Source organism: Ammospiza nelsoni, chromosome 5 (genome assembly GCF_027579445.1).
Source record: "Ammospiza nelsoni isolate bAmmNel1 chromosome 5, bAmmNel1.pri, whole genome shotgun sequence".
Lineage (NCBI taxonomy): Eukaryota > Metazoa > Chordata > Aves > Passeriformes > Passerellidae > Ammospiza > Ammospiza nelsoni.
This window is the reverse complement of record NC_080637.1, coordinates 57,952,436-57,971,802: the sequence shown is the minus strand read 5'-3', so window position 1 is coordinate 57,971,802 and position 19,367 is coordinate 57,952,436. Positions and strand designations below refer to the sequence as shown.

The 19,367-nt window shown below is 52.6% G+C and overlaps 3 protein-coding genes across 3 annotated transcripts; all 3 read left to right on the top strand.

Moving 5' to 3' along the window:
• Window positions 1–1,877: 1,877 nt before the first annotated feature.
• On the top strand, window positions 1,878–5,783 carry LOC132073526 (inositol 1,4,5-trisphosphate receptor-interacting protein-like 1). Its single transcript, XM_059472619.1, has 3 exons — window positions 1,878–3,517; window positions 5,099–5,222; window positions 5,778–5,783. The coding sequence occupies exons 1-3, from the start codon at window positions 1,944–1,946 to the stop codon at window positions 5,781–5,783; spliced, it is 1,704 nt and encodes a 567-aa protein (XP_059328602.1). The 5' UTR covers window positions 1,878–1,943.
• Window positions 5,784–7,156: 1,373 nt separating this feature from the next.
• LOC132073524 (inositol 1,4,5-trisphosphate receptor-interacting protein-like 1) lies at window positions 7,157–11,068 on the top strand. The gene is made up of 3 exons (XM_059472618.1): window positions 7,157–8,796; window positions 10,384–10,507; window positions 11,063–11,068. Exons 1-3 carry the CDS (start codon window positions 7,223–7,225, stop codon window positions 11,066–11,068), a joined length of 1,704 nt encoding a protein of 567 aa, XP_059328601.1. The 5' UTR covers window positions 7,157–7,222.
• Window positions 11,069–12,441: 1,373 nt separating this feature from the next.
• On the top strand, window positions 12,442–19,367 carry LOC132073523 (uncharacterized). The gene is made up of 5 exons (XM_059472617.1): window positions 12,442–14,081; window positions 15,669–15,792; window positions 17,691–17,871; window positions 17,983–18,585; window positions 18,769–19,367. Exons 1-5 carry the CDS (start codon window positions 12,508–12,510, stop codon window positions 19,365–19,367), a joined length of 3,081 nt encoding a protein of 1,026 aa, XP_059328600.1. The 5' UTR covers window positions 12,442–12,507.

The following is a 19,367-nucleotide window of genomic DNA, read 5'->3' as shown; positions in this document are numbered from 1 at the left end:
GGCCCTGCCAGCTGGAGCTGGGAGCTCTGGAGTGCTGCTGGCAGAGAGCCGTGGGAGATCCGTGCAGCAGCAAGGACACGGGCTTCTAGATGTGTTAGAAAGCAGAGAAGAGCTGGAGAATGAGCACTGAAAGAGTAGGGTGTGTCCCTGTGGGGAACAAACTTCACAACGCCAGAGGTTATCTCCAGGGAGGACACAGAGGAGTCCTGTAATAGTATTGGAATAAAGGGAGAGGCCAAGGGACATTTCCCCTTGGGGTGTCTCGATTTCTTGAGACCCAGGACAAGGCCGCAGCCTCCTTTTTTATCCTAATTCCCAGGTGCATCACCCTCTTCCTTCCCCCACTGCCTGAGGTACTCGGAAGGAACAAGACTTCTCCAGTTTCCTACTGTATGGAACCCCTCTGCCACTTTGATTGTGGAGGCAGGAATGGCACCATACACACGCACCAAGCTTCATGCACAGCAAGCAACTTTTATTGAGTGCTCTCTTCCTTTGCAGATCTGAATGTCTGCCTGGTCAGTCCACATTGGTTGAAGCAGTTGCCACCCGGTCAAACAGCCAATAGCTGCTGGTGTCCCCAACGGTCCGGGCCTGCTCCCTAACGGTCCACACTGGTTAAGTTTCATCATTAAAGTACTTATAGAATTACTTCTGCTTCAGTTCTAAAATTAGGATGAAATGAAAGCGTGAGGCCTTCAGGCAAGCTGCTGACCACCACAATAGCCCTCTGGTTTATATCTTTGTAACCCTGCAGAAGACACAGGCAGGGAAGGGGGGGGCGCTGGGCTCACCCTTTATGTAAGGCGGGGTTCCACCTGTCTAGAGCTTAATGATGGTGCTGATGGGGTTGAGCATTTTTGGGTAGGAATCAGGGGGAAGAGCTACAATAGCAGCCTGCGACTCTTAGATGGCGGTTCATCACTGCAGTCTGTGTAGCTGTGCCTGTTTATGCACAGAAAGACAGACCAATCTATCTGGAACTGGTCACCTAAAAGACATCTTTCTAATGCAGAACAATTGTGCTGGGAAACTCTTTCTGGAGTAGAAAAAAGGAGTGCTCTCCAGAGGCCTGGTCCACAAGTGGTGTGGGGAAGCCAGGAGGATGCTGTCATGCTCATTCTTCAGAAAAGCAGCAGGGCTGAAACCAAAGTGCAGCTTTTATAGACTCAGAGATTTAACTGAAGCTCAGCATGGAGTCAAGGCTTTGACTCCGTGATCCTCAAGAGTGCCTTCCAACATGGATATCTATGAGATTGCCAGTGGAGGGCAGCTGAGAAAAAAGACAAGAGAAGGGCCAAGAGAGGTTCTTTGAAGAAGATTCACTCAAAGGCTGCCTTAACCGGTACCCCAGGGCCCCTGCGACAGTCTGAGCTGGGGTGGGGACAAAGGGTGGGGCTGGGCTGGCTGTGGTGTACTGTGACGTCCATGACGTGACGGGGCCATGTCACAAATGGGGGCAGCTATACAAGGCCCCAGCAGGTAACGCTGGCCCTGTATTGCTTGGGCAAGCGGTGAGTGCACACATGGTGGGGAGGCTGGGCTGGGGATAAGGGCCGGGGCAGAAACGCAGTACCCGGGGCTGGCTTTTCCCCCTGCATCCAGGAACAGCCCCTCATGGCCCAGCCTTGGGCAGGACACCGTGCTGCTGCTGCTGCTGCTGCTGCTGCTGCTGCTGCTGGGGCAGCGGAACGGGCCTGGCTGCTTGCCAGCTCTCTGGGGTCCTGTGCTTCCTGCTCCCAGATCCCTGGAATTCCTGTCCCTGCTGCCCCCCACAATCCCTGCTGCCAGCTGCCTCCCTCTCAGCCCCTCCCTCTCAAGGCCTTCTCTCCATCCTCCTGCAGACCATGGATACCTGGGTATTGTGGCTCTTGCTCTTGCCAAGTTTAGTCCGGTACCCACAGCCCGTGGGTAATGGCTTGGACGAGGTGACACGTCTGCGAATGGAGGTGCGTGCCAAGCTCCAGGAAGAGGAGAAGATTCATCTGCAGCGGGAGGTGGAGCAGCTGGTCCTGCTGAAGCAGGGTGTCTTGGCCTGGGGAGACCTGCTCTCCTCTGCCCGGCAGCACTGGCAGCTCTGGGCTCTTGCTGGGCTCCTGCTCCTTCTCTTGGCACTGTGGTATATGTGGAGGAAAGGGAGCCTGAGGACAGAGGAGCAAGGAGAAGCACATGATGGTGTAAATGAAGAGGAGGTTGAAAATGTGCATGCACATGAAGAAGACTTTGGAAATGAAGATGAAGGAGACAATGAAATGGAGGTGGAGGAAGACGACAGTGATGATGGCCGTGCAGAGGATGTCGACAATGCTGCTGCCAATGAAGCTGGCAATGAAGCTGCCAATGCAGCAAACGTCAATGACGTTGGAAATCAAGTGCAAGAATTCCGTGATCGTGCCGACAACTTTGGAAGAATCATAATGGAGCGCGTACAGTGGCCTGTGCAGGACCTGCAGGGAGGATGCATGTGGACAAGAACCCTGATGGAGCATTTTGCAATTTATTTTCGACGGGTCTTGTCCAACAGTTTCTATCCGGTGCTGCAAGGAGCCATTGGGGTGGGCAGTGCCTTCGAAGGTTGGAGTCCCCGTGAGCAGGATGTTGTGTACCAGGTGCTCATACCCATGACACCTCCTCGAGGGCACAGCTTCCACCTAGAGCTGGGCACTGCATGGCAGAGGCGCTTGAGGAACTTCCACATCCGCGTGCAGCAGGAGTGCACCTGCACGAGTGAGCAGCAGGGTGAGCACATGCTGTGCTTCCTGCACCACCCTGAGGAGGAGCTGAGGAGGCATCAGGATCCCAGCCTCCTTCATACCCTGTGCACGGGCTCCTACCTGGACGTGGAGAAAACTGCCCGCTGGTTCTACCAGCTGGTGAGAGCAATCTGGCCGGCTTTGCTTGAGTCACACAGTTGGCATTTAGTGCTGCTGCCCCCCAGACGCTCCTGCCAGTTCAAGGTGACCAACGGCAGAGAAAGCTACCGGATCGAGATCCTCTTTGGGGTGCGGCAAGGCAACTCAGACGTCTTTGTGAGCAGCCAGCCTAGGCAAGCCCACACCTCCAGCACAATCTGGCCAGAGAGCTACGCTGTGGCCGAGATGAAGTTCTTCAGGTACATCGCCAGGCAGGCTCCCCCTGACAGCTTGCACCTGAAATGCCTGCAGTTCTTCACTCGTCTTCAGCTGGGCTTAGGCTTTTCCACCTATACCATCAAGACCATTGTCATGCACCTCCTGAGCATCTTGCCCGCGTCACAGTGGCGCAGGAGACATTTTGTGAGCCGGCTGATGGATATCAGCGAGAGCCTGCGCACGTGTGTGGAAAGGAGACGCCTCAATCACTTCATTGTGGGCAACCAGAGGCTTCCTGAGGGCATCCGCTTGCCCCCAGAGGTCCTAATGGCCAGGTCACGCAATCTCTTCCATGACCTGGTGATGGATCCCGTTGCCCACTCTCAGGCAATGAACCAGTACATGGATCTGCAGCATTGGTTCAAACGGATCCTTAGAAATGAACAGTGAAAGAGGTTCTCCTGCACAGAGCTGTGCTTGTGAGGCTCACACCGGGGGGCAGAGAACCAGTTCTCAGGAGAGATGGGAAAAGAAGGGAGAAGGTAGGTTTCGGAGAGGGAAGGGAAAACGCTGCGTAGCAGCACTATGCCATCAGCAGCAGCAGCAGCAGCAGCAGCAGTGTGGTCTCAAGAGCCTCCCCAGCACTGCATCCAGTGATGACCAGGTTGGCTCCAAAGATCAAGGAACATGCACAAGGAAATGCTATTATTCCCCCACCTCTTTCTTTGAGTCCATTTTCCCTCTGAGGGCTTCATCTTGTGCCGAGACACGAATCTCAGAATCTCAGATGAGGGAATGTTTGAAAGGACCACTGGTGGCATCATTTGCTTCAGGGGTGCTCCCGGCAGGTCTTCCCGCTCTACACTACAAAGGATTGCGTTCGGATCAAGGTTGTTGACTCTCTCTCTCTGGGGAGGGAGACTCCACAATCCCTGGGCAATGTTTGGGATTGCTGAATGGACGTTGTTTCTCCTTCTTCCCTCATGGGAATCCTTCAGGTCAGCATTGTACCAACTGTGTTGGAGCTGACCTGATACTTTGTATATGTAAAGATCTAGGTTGTTAATTTGTGTATATATATCCCCTGTGTACATATTATATGCTAGAAAGCTTATCAATTATCATATATAATAGTAAAATATCATAAAAGCCAATGGAATAATATAAATATTGTCAACTACATGAATTATGTAACTATTATATCATGAGAAGAAATTATTCTAAAGGGTCAAATATGTAATTTTGTTTAAAGAATGCAATATAGCCAATATTTAGCGTCACTCTAAGTTGTGATACGTATTAATGCTCATAGGGCACTTATATCTTATATGGATGAAAACATGTTATTTTAAAATTTCCAAAAAATTGATACATTTATATCATACGTAGCAATTATAAATGTTATATTGTATATATAAGGAGTTTAATATATAAGAGTTTTTTTTAATGTAGTAGTAAAGACATATATCGTGTCTCTGTCTGCTGGGGACACACAACTATGTTCTATAGTTAGTGCTTTTATGAGTAGCAACCTGGAAATTTCGTTGCTCTTGATTCAATAAAGGACAAGATTCCAGAACCTGGATCATGCAAGACTTTATTGACCTCAACCAGACCTGTAGTGTAGGTAAAAGCGACAAGTTGTGAATCTGAGCTTGTGAAGAGTCTCCTTGAAATTGGCCATACTTGCAGTGGTGAATTGGTTCTAATCAGAAATTAAGTCCAGTTGACCGCGGCCCCTGCGACCACAGAAGGCCAGAAGGGCCTCCCTTGGAAGGATGCTTAAAAATGGTCTTGTTGCAACCCTGCTGCCAAGGGCAGGGACACCTTCTCCTGGGCCCGCTTGTTTCAGACCCCGTCCAGCCTGGCTTGGAACGCTGCCAGGGATGGGGCAGCCACAGCTGCTGTGGGCAGTGTGTGTAGGCAAGGGCCTGAGCAGCCTGAGAGGCAAGAATTTCTTGTGCATCTCCAGCCCAAGCCGGCCCACTGTCAGAGGGAAGCCACTGGGCCTGGTGCTGTCCCTGCAGGCCCTTGTCCACTGCCGCTCTCAGGTCTCTGCTGGGCCTGGTGCAGAGAGTGAAAGGCCGCAAGAAGGTGCCCCCGGAGAAGGCCTTGGAGAACGCTGGGGCCAGGAGTGCCACCATGAGGACGGCAAGCAGGGCCTGGTGTGGCCGTCAGGGCGGGAGGGCACAGGGCAGGCGCTGAGGCCCTGCCAGCTGGAGCTGGGAGCTCTGGAGTGCTGCTGGCAGAGAGCCGTGGGAGATCCGTGCAGCAGCAAGGACACGGGCTTCTAGATGTGTTAGAAAGCAGAGAAGAGCTGGAGAATGAGCACTGAAAGAGTAGGGTGTGTCCCTGTGGGGAACAAACTTCACAACGCCAGAGGTTATCTCCAGGGAGGACACAGAGGAGTCCTGTAATAGTATTGGAATAAAGGGAGAGGCCAAGGGACATTTCCCCTTGGGGTGTCTCGATTTCTTGAGACCCAGGACAAGGCCGCAGCCTCCTTTTTTATCCTAATTCCCAGGTGCATCACCCTCTTCCTTCCCCCACTGCCTGAGGTACTCGGAAGGAACAAGACTTCTCCAGTTTCCTACTGTATGGAACCCCTCTGCCACTTTGATTGTGGAGGCAGGAATGGCACCATACACACGCACCAAGCTTCATGCACAGCAAGCAACTTTTATTGAGTGCTCTCTTCCTTTGCAGATCTGAATGTCTGCCTGGTCAGTCCACATTGGTTGAAGCAGTTGCCACCCGGTCAAACAGCCAATAGCTGCTGGTGTCCCCAACGGTCCGGGCCTGCTCCCTAACGGTCCACACTGGTTAAGTTTCATCATTAAAGTACTTATAGAATTACTTCTGCTTCAGTTCTAAAATTAGGATGAAATGAAAGCGTGAGGCCTTCAGGCAAGCTGCTGACCACCACAATAGCCCTCTGGTTTATATCTTTGTAACCCTGCAGAAGACACAGGCAGGGAAGGGGGGGGCGCTGGGCTCACCCTTTATGTAAGGCGGGGTTCCACCTGTCTAGAGCTTAATGATGGTGCTGATGGGGTTGAGCATTTTTGGGTAGGAATCAGGGGGAAGAGCTACAATAGCAGCCTGCGACTCTTAGATGGCGGTTCATCACTGCAGTCTGTGTAGCTGTGCCTGTTTATGCACAGAAAGACAGACCAATCTATCTGGAACTGGTCACCTAAAAGACATCTTTCTAATGCAGAACAATTGTGCTGGGAAACTCTTTCTGGAGTAGAAAAAAGGAGTGCTCTCCAGAGGCCTGGTCCACAAGTGGTGTGGGGAAGCCAGGAGGATGCTGTCATGCTCATTCTTCAGAAAAGCAGCAGGGCTGAAACCAAAGTGCAGCTTTTATAGACTCAGAGATTTAACTGAAGCTCAGCATGGAGTCAAGGCTTTGACTCCGTGATCCTCAAGAGTGCCTTCCAACATGGATATCTATGAGATTGCCAGTGGAGGGCAGCTGAGAAAAAAGACAAGAGAAGGGCCAAGAGAGGTTCTTTGAAGAAGATTCACTCAAAGGCTGCCTTAACCGGTACCCCAGGGCCCCTGCGACAGTCTGAGCTGGGGTGGGGACAAAGGGTGGGGCTGGGCTGGCTGTGGTGTACTGTGACGTCCATGACGTGACGGGGCCATGTCACAAATGGGGGCAGCTATACAAGGCCCCAGCAGGTAACGCTGGCCCTGTATTGCTTGGGCAAGCGGTGAGTGCACACATGGTGGGGAGGCTGGGCTGGGGATAAGGGCCGGGGCAGAAACGCAGTACCCGGGGCTGGCTTTTCCCCCTGCATCCAGGAACAGCCCCTCATGGCCCAGCCTTGGGCAGGACACCGTGCTGCTGCTGCTGCTGCTGCTGCTGCTGCTGCTGCTGCTTGGGCAGCGGAACGGGCCTGGCTGCTTGCCAGCTCTCTGGGGTCCTGTGCTTCCTGCTCCCAGATCCCTGGAATTCCTGTCCCTGCTGCCCCCCACAATCCCTGCTGCCAGCTGGCTCCCTCTCAGCCCCTCCCTCTCAAGGCCTTCTCTCCATCCTCCTGCAGACCATGGATACCTGGGTATTGTGGCTCTTGCTCTTGCCAAGTTTAGTCCAGTACCCACAGCCCGTGGGTAATGGCTTGGACGAGGTGACACGTCTGCGAATGGAGGTGCGTGCCAAGCTCCAGGAAGAGGAGAAGATTCATCTGCAGCGGGAGGTGGAGCAGCTGGTCCTGCTGAAGCAGGGTGTCTTGGCCTGGGGAGACCTGCTCTCCTCTGCCCGGCAGCACTGGCAGCTCTGGGCTCTTGCTGGGCTCCTGCTCCTTCTCTTGGCACTGTGGTATATGTGGAGGAAAGGGAGCCTGAGGACAGAGGAGCAAGGAGAAGCACATGATGGTGTAAATGAAGAGGAGGTTGAAAATGTGCATGCACATGAAGAAGACTTTGGAAATGAAGATGAAGGAGACAATGAAATGGAGGTGGAGGAAGACGACAGTGATGATGGCCGTGCAGAGGATGTCGACAATGCTGCTGCCAATGAAGCTGGCAATGAAGCTGCCAATGCAGCAAACGTCAATGACGTTGGAAATCAAGTGCAAGAATTCCGTGATCGTGCCGACAACTTTGGAAGAATCATAATGGAGCGCGTACAGTGGCCTGTGCAGGACCTGCAGGGAGGATGCATGTGGACAAGAACCCTGATGGAGCATTTTGCAATTTATTTTCGACGGGTCTTGTCCAACAGTTTCTATCCGGTGCTGCAAGGAGCCATTGGGGTGGGCAGTGCCTTCGAAGGTTGGAGTCCCCGTGAGCAGGATGTTGTGTACCAGGTGCTCATACCCATGACACCTCCTCGAGGGCACAGCTTCCACCTAGAGCTGGGCACTGCATGGCAGAGGCGCTTGAGGAACTTCCACATCCGCGTGCAGCAGGAGTGCACCTGCACGAGTGAGCAGCAGGGTGAGCACATGCTGTGCTTCCTGCACCACCCTGAGGAGGAGCTGAGGAGGCATCAGGATCCCAGCCTCCTTCATACCCTGTGCACGGGCTCCTACCTGGACGTGGAGAAAACTGCCCGCTGGTTCTACCAGCTGGTGAGAGCAATCTGGCCGGCTGTGCTTGAGTCACACAGTTGGCATTTAGTGCTGCTGCCCCCCAGACGCTCCTGCCAGTTCAAGGTGACCAACGGCAGAGAAAGCTACCGGATCGAGATCCTCTTTGGGGTGCGGCAAGGCAACTCAGACGTCTTTGTGAGCAGCCAGCCTAGGCAAGCCCACACCTCCAGCACAATCTGGCCAGAGAGCTACGCTGTGGCCGAGATGAAGTTCTTCAGGTACATCGCCAGGCAGGCTCCCCCTGACAGCTTGCACCTGAAATGCCTGCAGTTCTTCACTCGTCTTCAGCTGGGCTTAGGCTTTTCCACCTATACCATCAAGACCATTGTCATGCACCTCCTGAGCATCTTGCCTGCGTCACAGTGGCGCAGGAGACATTTTGTGAGCCGGCTGATGGATATCAGCGAGAGCCTGCGCACGTGTGTGGAAAGGAGACGCCTCAATCACTTCATTGTGGGCAACCAGAGGCTTCCTGAGGGCATCCGCTTGCCCCCAGAGGTCCTAATGGCCAGGTCACGCAATCTCTTCCATGACCTGGTGATGGATCCCATTGCCCACTCTCAGGCAATGAACCAGTACATGGATCTGCAGCATTGGTTCAAACGGATCCTTAGAAATGAACAGTGAAAGAGGTTCTCCTGCACAGAGCTGTGCTTGTGAGGCTCACACCGGGGGGCAGAGAACCAGTTCTCAGGAGAGATGGGAAAAGAAGGGAGAAGGTAGGTTTCGGAGAGGGAAGGGAAAACGCTGCGTAGCAGCACTATGCCATCAGCAGCAGCAGCAGCAGCAGCAGCAGTGTGGTCTCAAGAGCCTCCCCAGCACTGCATCCAGTGATGACCAGGTTGGCTCCAAAGATCAAGGAACATGCACAAGGAAATGCTATTATTCCCCCACCTCTTTCTTTGAGTCCATTTTCCCTCTGAGGGCTTCATCTTGTGCCGAGACACGAATCTCAGAATCTCAGATGAGGGAATGTTTGAAAGGACCACTGGTGGCATCATTTGCTTCAGGGGTGCTCCCGGCAGGTCTTCCCGCTCTACACTACAAAGGATTGCGTTCGGATCAAGGTTGTTGACTCTCTCTCTCTGGGGAGGGAGACTCCACAATCCCTGGGCAATGTTTGGGATTGCTGAATGGACGTTGTTTCTCCTTCTTCCCTCATGGGAATCCTTCAGGTCAGCATTGTACCAACTGTGTTGGAGCTGACCTGATACTTTGTATATGTAAAGATCTAGGTTGTTAATTTGTGTATATATATCCCCTGTGTACATATTATATGCTAGAAAGCTTATCAATTATCATATATAATAGTAAAATATCATAAAAGCCAATGGAATAATATAAATATTGTCAACTACATGAATTATGTAACTATTATATCATGAGAAGAAATTATTCTAAAGGGTCAAATATGTAATTTTGTTTAAAGAATGCAATATAGCCAATATTTAGCGTCACTCTAAGTTGTGATACGTATTAATGCTCATAGGGCACTTATATCTTATATGGATGAAAACATGTTATTTTAAAATTTCCAAAAAATTGATACATTTATATCATACGTAGCAATTATAAATGTTATATTGTATATATAAGGAGTTTAATATATAAGAGTTTTTTTTAATGTAGTAGTAAAGACAAAGACATATATCGTGTCTCTGTCTGCTGGGGACACACAACTATGTTCTATAGTTAGTGCTTTTATGAGTAGCAACCTGGAAATTTCGTTGCTCTTGATTCAATAAAGGACAAGATTCCAGAACCTGGATCATGCAAGACTTTATTGACCTCAACCAGACCTGTAGTGTAGGTAAAAGCGACAAGTTGTGAATCTGAGCTTGTGAAGAGTCTCCTTGAAATTGGCCATACTTGCAGTGGTGAATTGGTTCTAATCAGAAATTAAGTCCAGTTGACCGCGGCCCCTGCGACCACAGAAGGCCAGAAGGGCCTCCCTTGGAAGGATGCTTAAAAATGGTCTTGTTGCAACCCTGCTGCCAAGGGCAGGGACACCTTCTCCTGGGCCCGCTTGTTTCAGACCCCGTCCAGCCTGGCTTGGAACGCTGCCAGGGATGGGGCAGCCACAGCTGCTGTGGGCAGTGTGTGTAGGCAAGGGCCTGAGCAGCCTGAGAGGCAAGAATTTCTTGTGCATCTCCAGCCCAAGCCGGCCCGCTGTCAGAGGGAAGCCACTGGGCCTGGTGCTGTCCCTGCAGGCCCTTGTCCACTGCCGCTCTCAGGTCTCTGCTGGGCCTGGTGCAGAGAGTGAAAGGCCGCAAGAAGGTGCCCCCGGAGAAGGCCTTGGAGAACGCTGGGGCCAGGAGTGCCACCATGAGGACGGCAAGCAGGGCCTGGTGTGGCCGTCAGGGCGGGAGGGCACAGGGCAGGCGCTGAGGCCCTGCCAGCTGGAGCTGGGAGCTCTGGAGTGCTGCTGGCAGAGAGCCGTGGGAGATCCGTGCAGCAGCAAGGACACGGGCTTCTAGATGTGTTAGAAAGCAGAGAAGAGCTGGAGAATGAGCACTGAAAGAGTAGGGTGTGTCCCTGTGGGGAACAAACTTCACAACGCCAGAGGTTATCTCCAGGGAGGACACAGAGGAGTCCTGTAATAGTATTGGAATAAAGGGAGAGGCCAAGGGACATTTCCCCTTGGGGTGTCTCGATTTCTTGAGACCCAGGACAAGGCCGCAGCCTCCTTTTTTATCCTAATTCCCAGGTGCATCACCCTCTTCCTTCCCCCACTGCCTGAGGTACTCGGAAGGAACAAGACTTTTCCAGTTTCCTACTGTATGGAACCCCTCTGCCACTTTGATTGTGGAGGCAGGAATGGCACCATACACACGCACCAATCTTCATGCACAGCAAGCAACTTTTATTGAGTGCTCTCTTCCTTTGCAGATCTGAATGTCTGCCTGGTCAGTCCACATTGGTTGAAGCAGTTGCCACCCGGTCAAACAGCCAATAGCTGCTGGTGTCCCCAACGGTCCGGGCCTGCTCCCTAACGGTCCACACTGGTTAAGTTTCATCATTAAAGTACTTATAGAATTACTTCTGCTTCAGTTCTAAAATTAGGATGAAATGAAAGCGTGAGGCCTTCAGGCAAGCTGCTGACCACCACAATAGCCCTCTGGTTTATATCTTTGTAACCCTGCAGAAGACACAGGCAGGGAAGGGGGGGGCGCTGGGGTCACCCTTTATGTAAGGCGGGGTTCCACCTGTCTAGAGCTTAATGATGGTGCTGATGGGGTTGAGCATTTTTGGGTAGGAATCAGGGGGAAGAGCTACAATAGCAGCCTGCGACTCTTAGATGGCGGTTCATCACTGCAGTCTGTGTAGCTGTGCCTGTTTATGCACAGAAAGACAGACCAATCTATCTGGAACTGGTCACCTAAAAGACATCTTTCTAATGCAGAACAATTGTGCTGGGAAACTCTTTCTGGAGTAGAAAAAAGGAGTGCTCTCCAGAGGCCTGGTCCACAAGTGGTGTGGGGAAGCCAGGAGGATGCTGTCATGCTCATTCTTCAGAAAAGCAGCAGGGCTGAAACCAAAGTGCAGCTTTTATAGACTCAGAGATTTAACTGAAGCTCAGCATGGAGTCAAGGCTTTGACTCCGTGATCCTCAAGAGTGCCTTCCAACATGGATATCTATGAGATTGCCAGTGGAGGGCAGCTGAGAAAAAAGACAAGAGAAGGGCCAAGAGAGGTTCTTTGAAGAAGATTCACTCAAAGGCTGCCTTAACCGGTACCCCAGGGCCCCTGCGACAGTCTGAGCTGGGGTGGGGACAAAGGGTGGGGCTGGGCTGGCTGTGGTGTACTGTGACGTCCATGACGTGACGGGGCCATGTCACAAATGGGGGCAGCTATACAAGGCCCCAGCAGGTAACGCTGGCCCTGTATTGCTTGGGCAAGCGGTGAGTGCACACATGGTGGGGAGGCTGGGCTGGGGATAAGGGCCGGGGCAGAAACGCAGTACCCGGGGCTGGCTTTTCCCCCTGCATCCAGGAACAGCCCCTCATGGCCCAGCCTTGGGCAGGACACCGTGCTGCTGCTGCTGCTGCTGCTGCTGCTGCTGCTGCTGCTTGGGCAGCGGAACGGGCCTGGCTGCTTGCCAGCTCTCTGGGGTCCTGTGCTTCCTGCTCCCAGATCCCTGGAATTCCTGTCCCTGCTGCCCCCCACAATCCCTGCTGCCAGCTGGCTCCCTCTCAGCCCCTCCCTCTCAAGGCCTTCTCTCCATCCTCCTGCAGACCATGGATACCTGGGTATTGTGGCTCTTGCTCTTGCCAAGTTTAGTCCGGTACCCACAGCCCGTGGGTAATGGCTTGGACGAGGTGACACGTCTGCGAATGGAGGTGCGTGCCAAGCTCCAGGAAGAGGAGAAGATTCATCTGCAGCGGGAGGTGGAGCAGCTGGTCCTGCTGAAGCAGGGTGTCTTGGCCTGGGGAGACCTGCTCTCCTCTGCCCGGCAGCACTGGCAGCTCTGGGCTCTTGCTGGGCTCCTGCTCCTTCTCTTGGCACTGTGGTATATGTGGAGGAAAGGGAGCCTGAGGACAGAGGAGCAAGGAGAAGCACATGATGGTGTAAATGAAGAGGAGGTTGAAAATGTGCATGCACATGAAGAAGACTTTGGAAATGAAGATGAAGGAGACAATGAAATGGAGGTGGAGGAAGACGACAGTGATGATGGCCGTGCAGAGGATGTCGACAATGCTGCTGCCAATGAAGCTGGCAATGAAGCTGCCAATGCAGCAAACGTCAATGACGTTGGAAATCAAGTGCAAGAATTCCGTGATCGTGCCGACAACTTTGGAAGAATCATAATGGAGCGCGTACAGTGGCCTGTGCAGGACCTGCAGGGAGGATGCATGTGGACAAGAACCCTGATGGAGCATTTTGCAATTTATTTTCGACGGGTCTTGTCCAACAGTTTCTATCCGGTGCTGCAAGGAGCCATTGGGGTGGGCAGTGCCTTCGAAGGTTGGAGTCCCCGTGAGCAGGATGTTGTGTACCAGGTGCTCATACCCATGACACCTCCTCGAGGGCACAGCTTCCACCTAGAGCTGGGCACTGCATGGCAGAGGCGCTTGAGGAACTTCCACATCCGCGTGCAGCAGGAGTGCACCTGCACGAGTGAGCAGCAGGGTGAGCACATGCTGTGCTTCCTGCACCACCCTGAGGAGGAGCTGAGGAGGCATCAGGATCCCAGCCTCCTTCATACCCTGTGCACGGGCTCCTACCTGGACGTGGAGAAAACTGCCCGCTGGTTCTACCAGCTGGTGAGAGCAATCTGGCCGGCTGTGCTTGAGTCACACAGTTGGCATTTAGTGCTGCTGCCCCCCAGACGCTCCTGCCAGTTCAAGGTGACCAACGGCAGAGAAAGCTACCGGATCGAGATCCTCTTTGGGGTGCGGCAAGGCAACTCAGACGTCTTTGTGAGCAGCCAGCCTAGGCAAGCCCACACCTCCAGCACAATCTGGCCAGAGAGCTACGCTGTGGCCGAGATGAAGTTCTTCAGGTACATCGCCAGGCAGGCTCCCCCTGACAGCTTGCACCTGAAATGCCTGCAGTTCTTCACTCGTCTTCAGCTGGGCTTAGGCTTTTCCACCTATACCATCAAGACCATTGTCATGCACCTCCTGAGCATCTTGCCTGCGTCACAGTGGCGCAGGAGACATTTTGTGAGCCGGCTGATGGATATCAGCGAGAGCCTGCGCACGTGTGTGGAAAGGAGACGCCTCAATCACTTCATTGTGGGCAACCAGAGGCTTCCTGAGGGCATCCGCTTGCCCCCAGAGGTCCTAATGGCCAGGTCACGCAATCTCTTCCATGACCTGGTGATGGATCCCATTGCCCACTCTCAGGCAATGAACCAGTACATGGATCTGCAGCATTGGTTCAAACGGATCCTTAGAAATGAACAGTGAAAGAGGTTCTCCTGCACAGAGCTGTGCTTGTGAGGCTCACACCGGGGGGCAGAGAACCAGTTCTCAGGAGAGATGGGAAAAGAAGGGAGAAGGTAGGTTTCGGAGAGGGAAGGGAAAACGCTGCGTAGCAGCACTATGCCATCAGCAGCAGCAGCAGCAGCAGCAGCAGTGTGGTCTCAAGAGCCTCCCCAGCACTGCATCCAGTGATGACCAGGTTGGCTCCAAAGATCAAGGAACATGCACAAGGAAATGCTATTATTCCCCCACCTCTTTCTTTGAGTCCATTTTCCCTCTGAGGGCTTCATCTTGTGCCGAGACACGAATCTCAGAATCTCAGATGAGGGAATGTTTGAAAGGACCACTGGTGGCATCATTTGCTTCAGGGGTGCTCCCGGCAGGTCTTCCCGCTCTACACTACAAAGGATTGCGTTCGGATCAAGGTTGTTGACTCTCTCTCTCTGGGGAGGGAGACTCCACAATCCCTGGGCAATGTTTGGGATTGCTGAATGGACGTTGTTTCTCCTTCTTCCCTCATGGGAATCCTTCAGGTCAGCATTGTACCAACTGTGTTGGAGCTGACCTGATACTTTGTATATGTAAAGATCTAGGTTGTTAATTTGTGTATATATATCCCCTGTGTACATATTATATGCTAGAAAGCTTATCAATTATCATATATAATAGTAAAATATCATAAAAGCCAATGGAATAATATAAATATTGTCAACTACATGAATTATGTAACTATTATATCATGAGAAGAAATTATTCTAAAGGGTCAAATATGTAATTTTGTTTAAAGAATGCAATATAGCCAATATTTAGCGTCACTCTAAGTTGTGATACGTATTAATGCTCATAGGGCACTTATATCTTATATGGATGAAAACATGTTATTTTAAAATTTCCAAAAAATTGATACATTTATATCATATGTAGCAATTATAAATGTTATATTGTATATATAAGGAGTTTAATATATAAGAGTTTTTTTTAATGTAGTAGTAAAGACAAAGACATATATCGTGTCTCTGTCTGCTGGGGACACACAACTATGTTCTATAGTTAGTGCTTTTATGAGTAGCAACCTGGAAATTTCGTTGCTCTTGATTCAATAAAGGACAAGATTCCAGAACCTGGATCATGCAAGACTTTATTGACCTCAACCAGACCTGTAGTGTAGGTAAAAGCGACAAGTTGTGAATCTGAGCTTGTGAAGAGTCTCCTTGAAATTGGCCATACTTGCAGTGGTGAATTGGTTCTAATCAGAAATTAAGTCCAGTTGACCGCGGCCCCTGCGACCACAGAAGGCCAGAAGGGCCTCCCTTGGAAGGATGCTTAAAAATGGTCTTGTTGCAACCCTGCTGCCAAGGGCAGGGACACCTTCTCCTGGGCCCGCTTGTTTCAGACCCCGTCCAGCCTGGCTTGGAACGCTGCCAGGGATGGGGCAGCCACAGCTGCTGTGGGCAGTGTGTGTAGGCAAGGGCCTGAGCAGCCTGAGAGGCAAGAATTTCTTGTGCATCTCCAGCCCAAGCCGGCCCGCTGTCAGAGGGAAGCCACTGGGCCTGGTGCTGTCCCTGCAGGCCCTTGTCCACTGCCGCTCTCAGGTCTCTGCTGGGCCTGGTGCAGAGAGTGAAAGGCCGCAAGAAGGTGCCCCCGGAGAAGGCCTTGGAGAACGCTGGGGCCAGGAGTGCCACCATGAGGACGGCAAGCAGGGCCTGGTGTGGCCGTCAGGGCGGGAGGGCACAGGGCAGGCGCTGAGGCCCTGCCAGCTGGAGCTGGGAGCTCTGGAGTGCTGCTGGCAGAGAGCCGTGGGAGATCCGTGCAGCAGCAAGGACACGGGCTTCTAGATGTGTTAGAAAGCAGAGAAGAGCTGGAGAATGAGCACTGAAAGAGTAGGGTGTGTCCCTGTGGGGAACAAACTTCACAACGCCAGAGGTTATCTCCAGGGAGGACACAGAGGAGTCCTGTAATAGTATTGGAATAAAGGGAGAGGCCAAGGGACATTTCCCCTTGGGGTGTCTCGATTTCTTGAGACCCAGGACAAGGCCGCAGCCTCCTTTTTTATCCTAATTCCCAGGTGCATCACCCTCTTCTTTCCCCCACTGCCTGAGGTACTCGGAAGGAACAAGACTTCTCCAGTTTCCTACTGTATGGAACCCCTCTGCCACTTTGATTGTGGAGGCAGGAATGGCACCATACACACGCACCAAGCTTCATGCACAGCAAGCAACTTTTATTGAGTGCTCTCTTCCTTTGCAGATCTGAATGTCTGCCTGGTCAGTCCACATTGGTTGAAGCAGTTGCCACCCGGTCAAACAGCCAATAGCTGCTGGTGTCCCCAACGGTCCGGGCCTGCTCCCTAACGGTCCACACTGGTTAAGTTTCATCATTAAAGTACTTATAGAATTACTTCTGCTTCAGTTCTAAAATTAGGATGAAATGAAAGCGTGAGGCCTTCAGGCAAGCTGCTGACCACCACAATAGCCCTCTGGTTTATATCTTTGTAACCCTGCAGAAGACACAGGCAGGGAAGGGGGGGGCGCTGGGGTCACCCTTTATGTAAGGCGGGGTTCCACCTGTCTAGAGCTTAATGATGGTGCTGATGGGGTTGAGCATTTTTGGGTAGGAATCAGGGGGAAGAGCTACAATAGCAGCCTGCGACTCTTAGATGGCGGTTCATCACTGCAGTCTGTGTAGCTGTGCCTGTTTATGCACAGAAAGACAGACCAATCTATCTGGAACTGGTCACCTAAAAGACATCTTTCTAATGCAGAACAATTGTGCTGGGAAACTCTTTCTGGAGTAGAAAAAAGGAGTGCTCTCCAGAGGCCTGGTCCACAAGTGGTGTGGGGAAGCCAGGAGGATGCTGTCATGCTCATTCTTCAGAAAAGCAGCAGGGCTGAAACCAAAGTGCAGCTTTTATAGACTCAGAGATTTAACTGAAGCTCAGCATGGAGTCAAGGCTTTGACTCCGTGATCCTCAAGAGTGCCTTCCAACATGGATATCTATGAGATTGCCAGTGGAGGGCAGCTGAGAAAAAAGACAAGAGAAGGGCCAAGAGAGGTTCTTTGAAGAAGATTCACTCAAAGGCTGCCTTAACCGGTACCCCAGGGCCCCTGCGACAGTCTGAGCTGGGGTGGGGACAAAGGGTGGGGCTGGGCTGGCTGTGGTGTACTGTGACGTCCATGACGTGACGGGGCCATGTCACAAATGGGGGCAGCTATACAAGGCCCCAGCAGGTAACGCTGGCCCTGTATTGCTTGGGCAAGCGGTGAGTGCACACATGGTGGGGAGGCTGGGCTGGGGATAAGGGCCGGGGCAGAAACGCAGTACCCGGGGCTGGCTTTTCCCCCTGCATCCAGGAACAGCCCCTCATGGCCCAGCCTTGGGCAGGACACCGTGCTGCTGCTGCTGCTGCTGCTGCTGCTGCTGCTGCTCGGGCAGCGGAACGGGCCTGGCTGCTTGCCAGCTCTCTGGGGTCCTGTGCTTCCTGCTCCCAGATCCCTGGAATTCCTGTCCCTGCTGCCCCCCACAATCCCTGCTGCCAGCTGCCTCCCTCTCAGCCCCTCCCTCTCAAGGCCTTCTCTCCATCCTCCTGCAGACCATGGATACCTGGGTATTGTGGCTCTTGCTCTTGCCAAGTTTAGTCCAGTACCCACAGCCCGTGGGTAATGGCTTGGACGAGGTGACACGTCTGCGAATGGAGGTGCGTGCCAAGCTCCAGGAAGAGGAGAAGATTCATCTGCAGCGGGAGGTGGAGCAGCTGGTCCTGCTGAAGCAGGGTGTCTTGGCCTGGGGAGACCTGCTCTCCTCTGCCCGGCAGCACTGGCAGCTCTGGGCTCTTGCTGGGCTCCTGCTCCTTCTCTTGGCACTGTGGTATATGTGGAGGAAAGGGAGCCTGAGGACAGAGGAGCAAGGAGAAGCACATGATGGTGTAAATGAAGAGGAGGTTGAAAATGTGCATGCACATGAAGAAGACTTTGGAAATGAAGATGAAGGAGACAATGAAATGGAGGTGGAGGAAGATGACAGTGATGATGGCCGTGCAGAGGATGTCGACAATGCTGCTGCCAATGAAGCTGGCAATGAAGCTGCCAATGCAGCAAACGTCAATGACGTTGGAAATCAAGTGCAAGAATTCCGTGATCGTGCCGACAACTTTGGAAGAATCATAATGGAGCGCGTACAGTGGCCTGTGCAGGACCTGCAGGGAGGATGCATGTGGACAAGAACCCTGATGGAGCATTTTGCAATTTATTTTCGACGGGTCTTGTCCAACAGTTTCTATCCGGTGCTGCAAGGAGCCATTGGGGTGGGCAGTGCCTTCGAAGGTTGGAGTCCCCGTGAGCAGGATGTTGTGTACCAGGTGCTCATACCCATGACACCTCCCCGAGGGCACAGCTTCCACCTAGAGCTGGGCACTGCATGGCAGAGGCGCTTGAGGAACTTCCACATCCGCGTGCAGCAGGAGTGCACCTGCACGAGTGAGCAGCAGGGTGAGCACATGCTGTGCTTCCTGCACCACCCTGAGGAGGAGCTGAGGAGGCATCAGGATCCCAGCCTCCTTCATACCCTGTGCACGGGCTCCTACCTGGACGTGGAGAAAACTGCCCGCTGGTTCTACCAGCTGGTGAGAGCAATCTGGCCGGCTTTGCTTGAGTCACACAGTTGGCATTTAGTGCTGCTGCCCCCCAGACGCTCCTGCCAGTTCAAGGTGACCAACGGCAGAGAAAGCTACCGGATCGAGATCCTCTTTGGGGTGCGGCAAGGCAACTCAGACGTCTTTGTGAGCAGCCAGCCTAGGCAAGCCCACACCTCCAGCACAATCTGGCCAGAGAGCTACGCTGTGGCCGAGATGAAGTTCTTCAGGTACATCGCCAGGCAGGCTCCCCCTGACAGCTTGCACCTGAAATGCCTGCAGTTCTTCACTCGTCTTCAGCTGGGCTTAGGCTTTTCCACCTATACCATCAAGACCATTGTCATGCACCTCCTGAGCATCTTGCCCGCGTCACAGTGGCGCAGGAGACATTTTGTGAGCCGGCTGATGGATATCAGCGAGAGCCTGCGCACGTGTGTGGAAAGGAGACGCCTCAATCCCTTCATTGTGGGCAACCAGAGGCTTCCTGAGGGCATCCGCTTGCCCCCAGAGGTCCTAATGGCCAGGTCACGCAATCTCTTCCATGACCTGGTGATGGATCCCGTTGCCCACTCTCAGGCAATGAACCAGTACATGGATCTGCAGCATTGGTTCAAACGGATCCTTAGAAATGAACAGTGA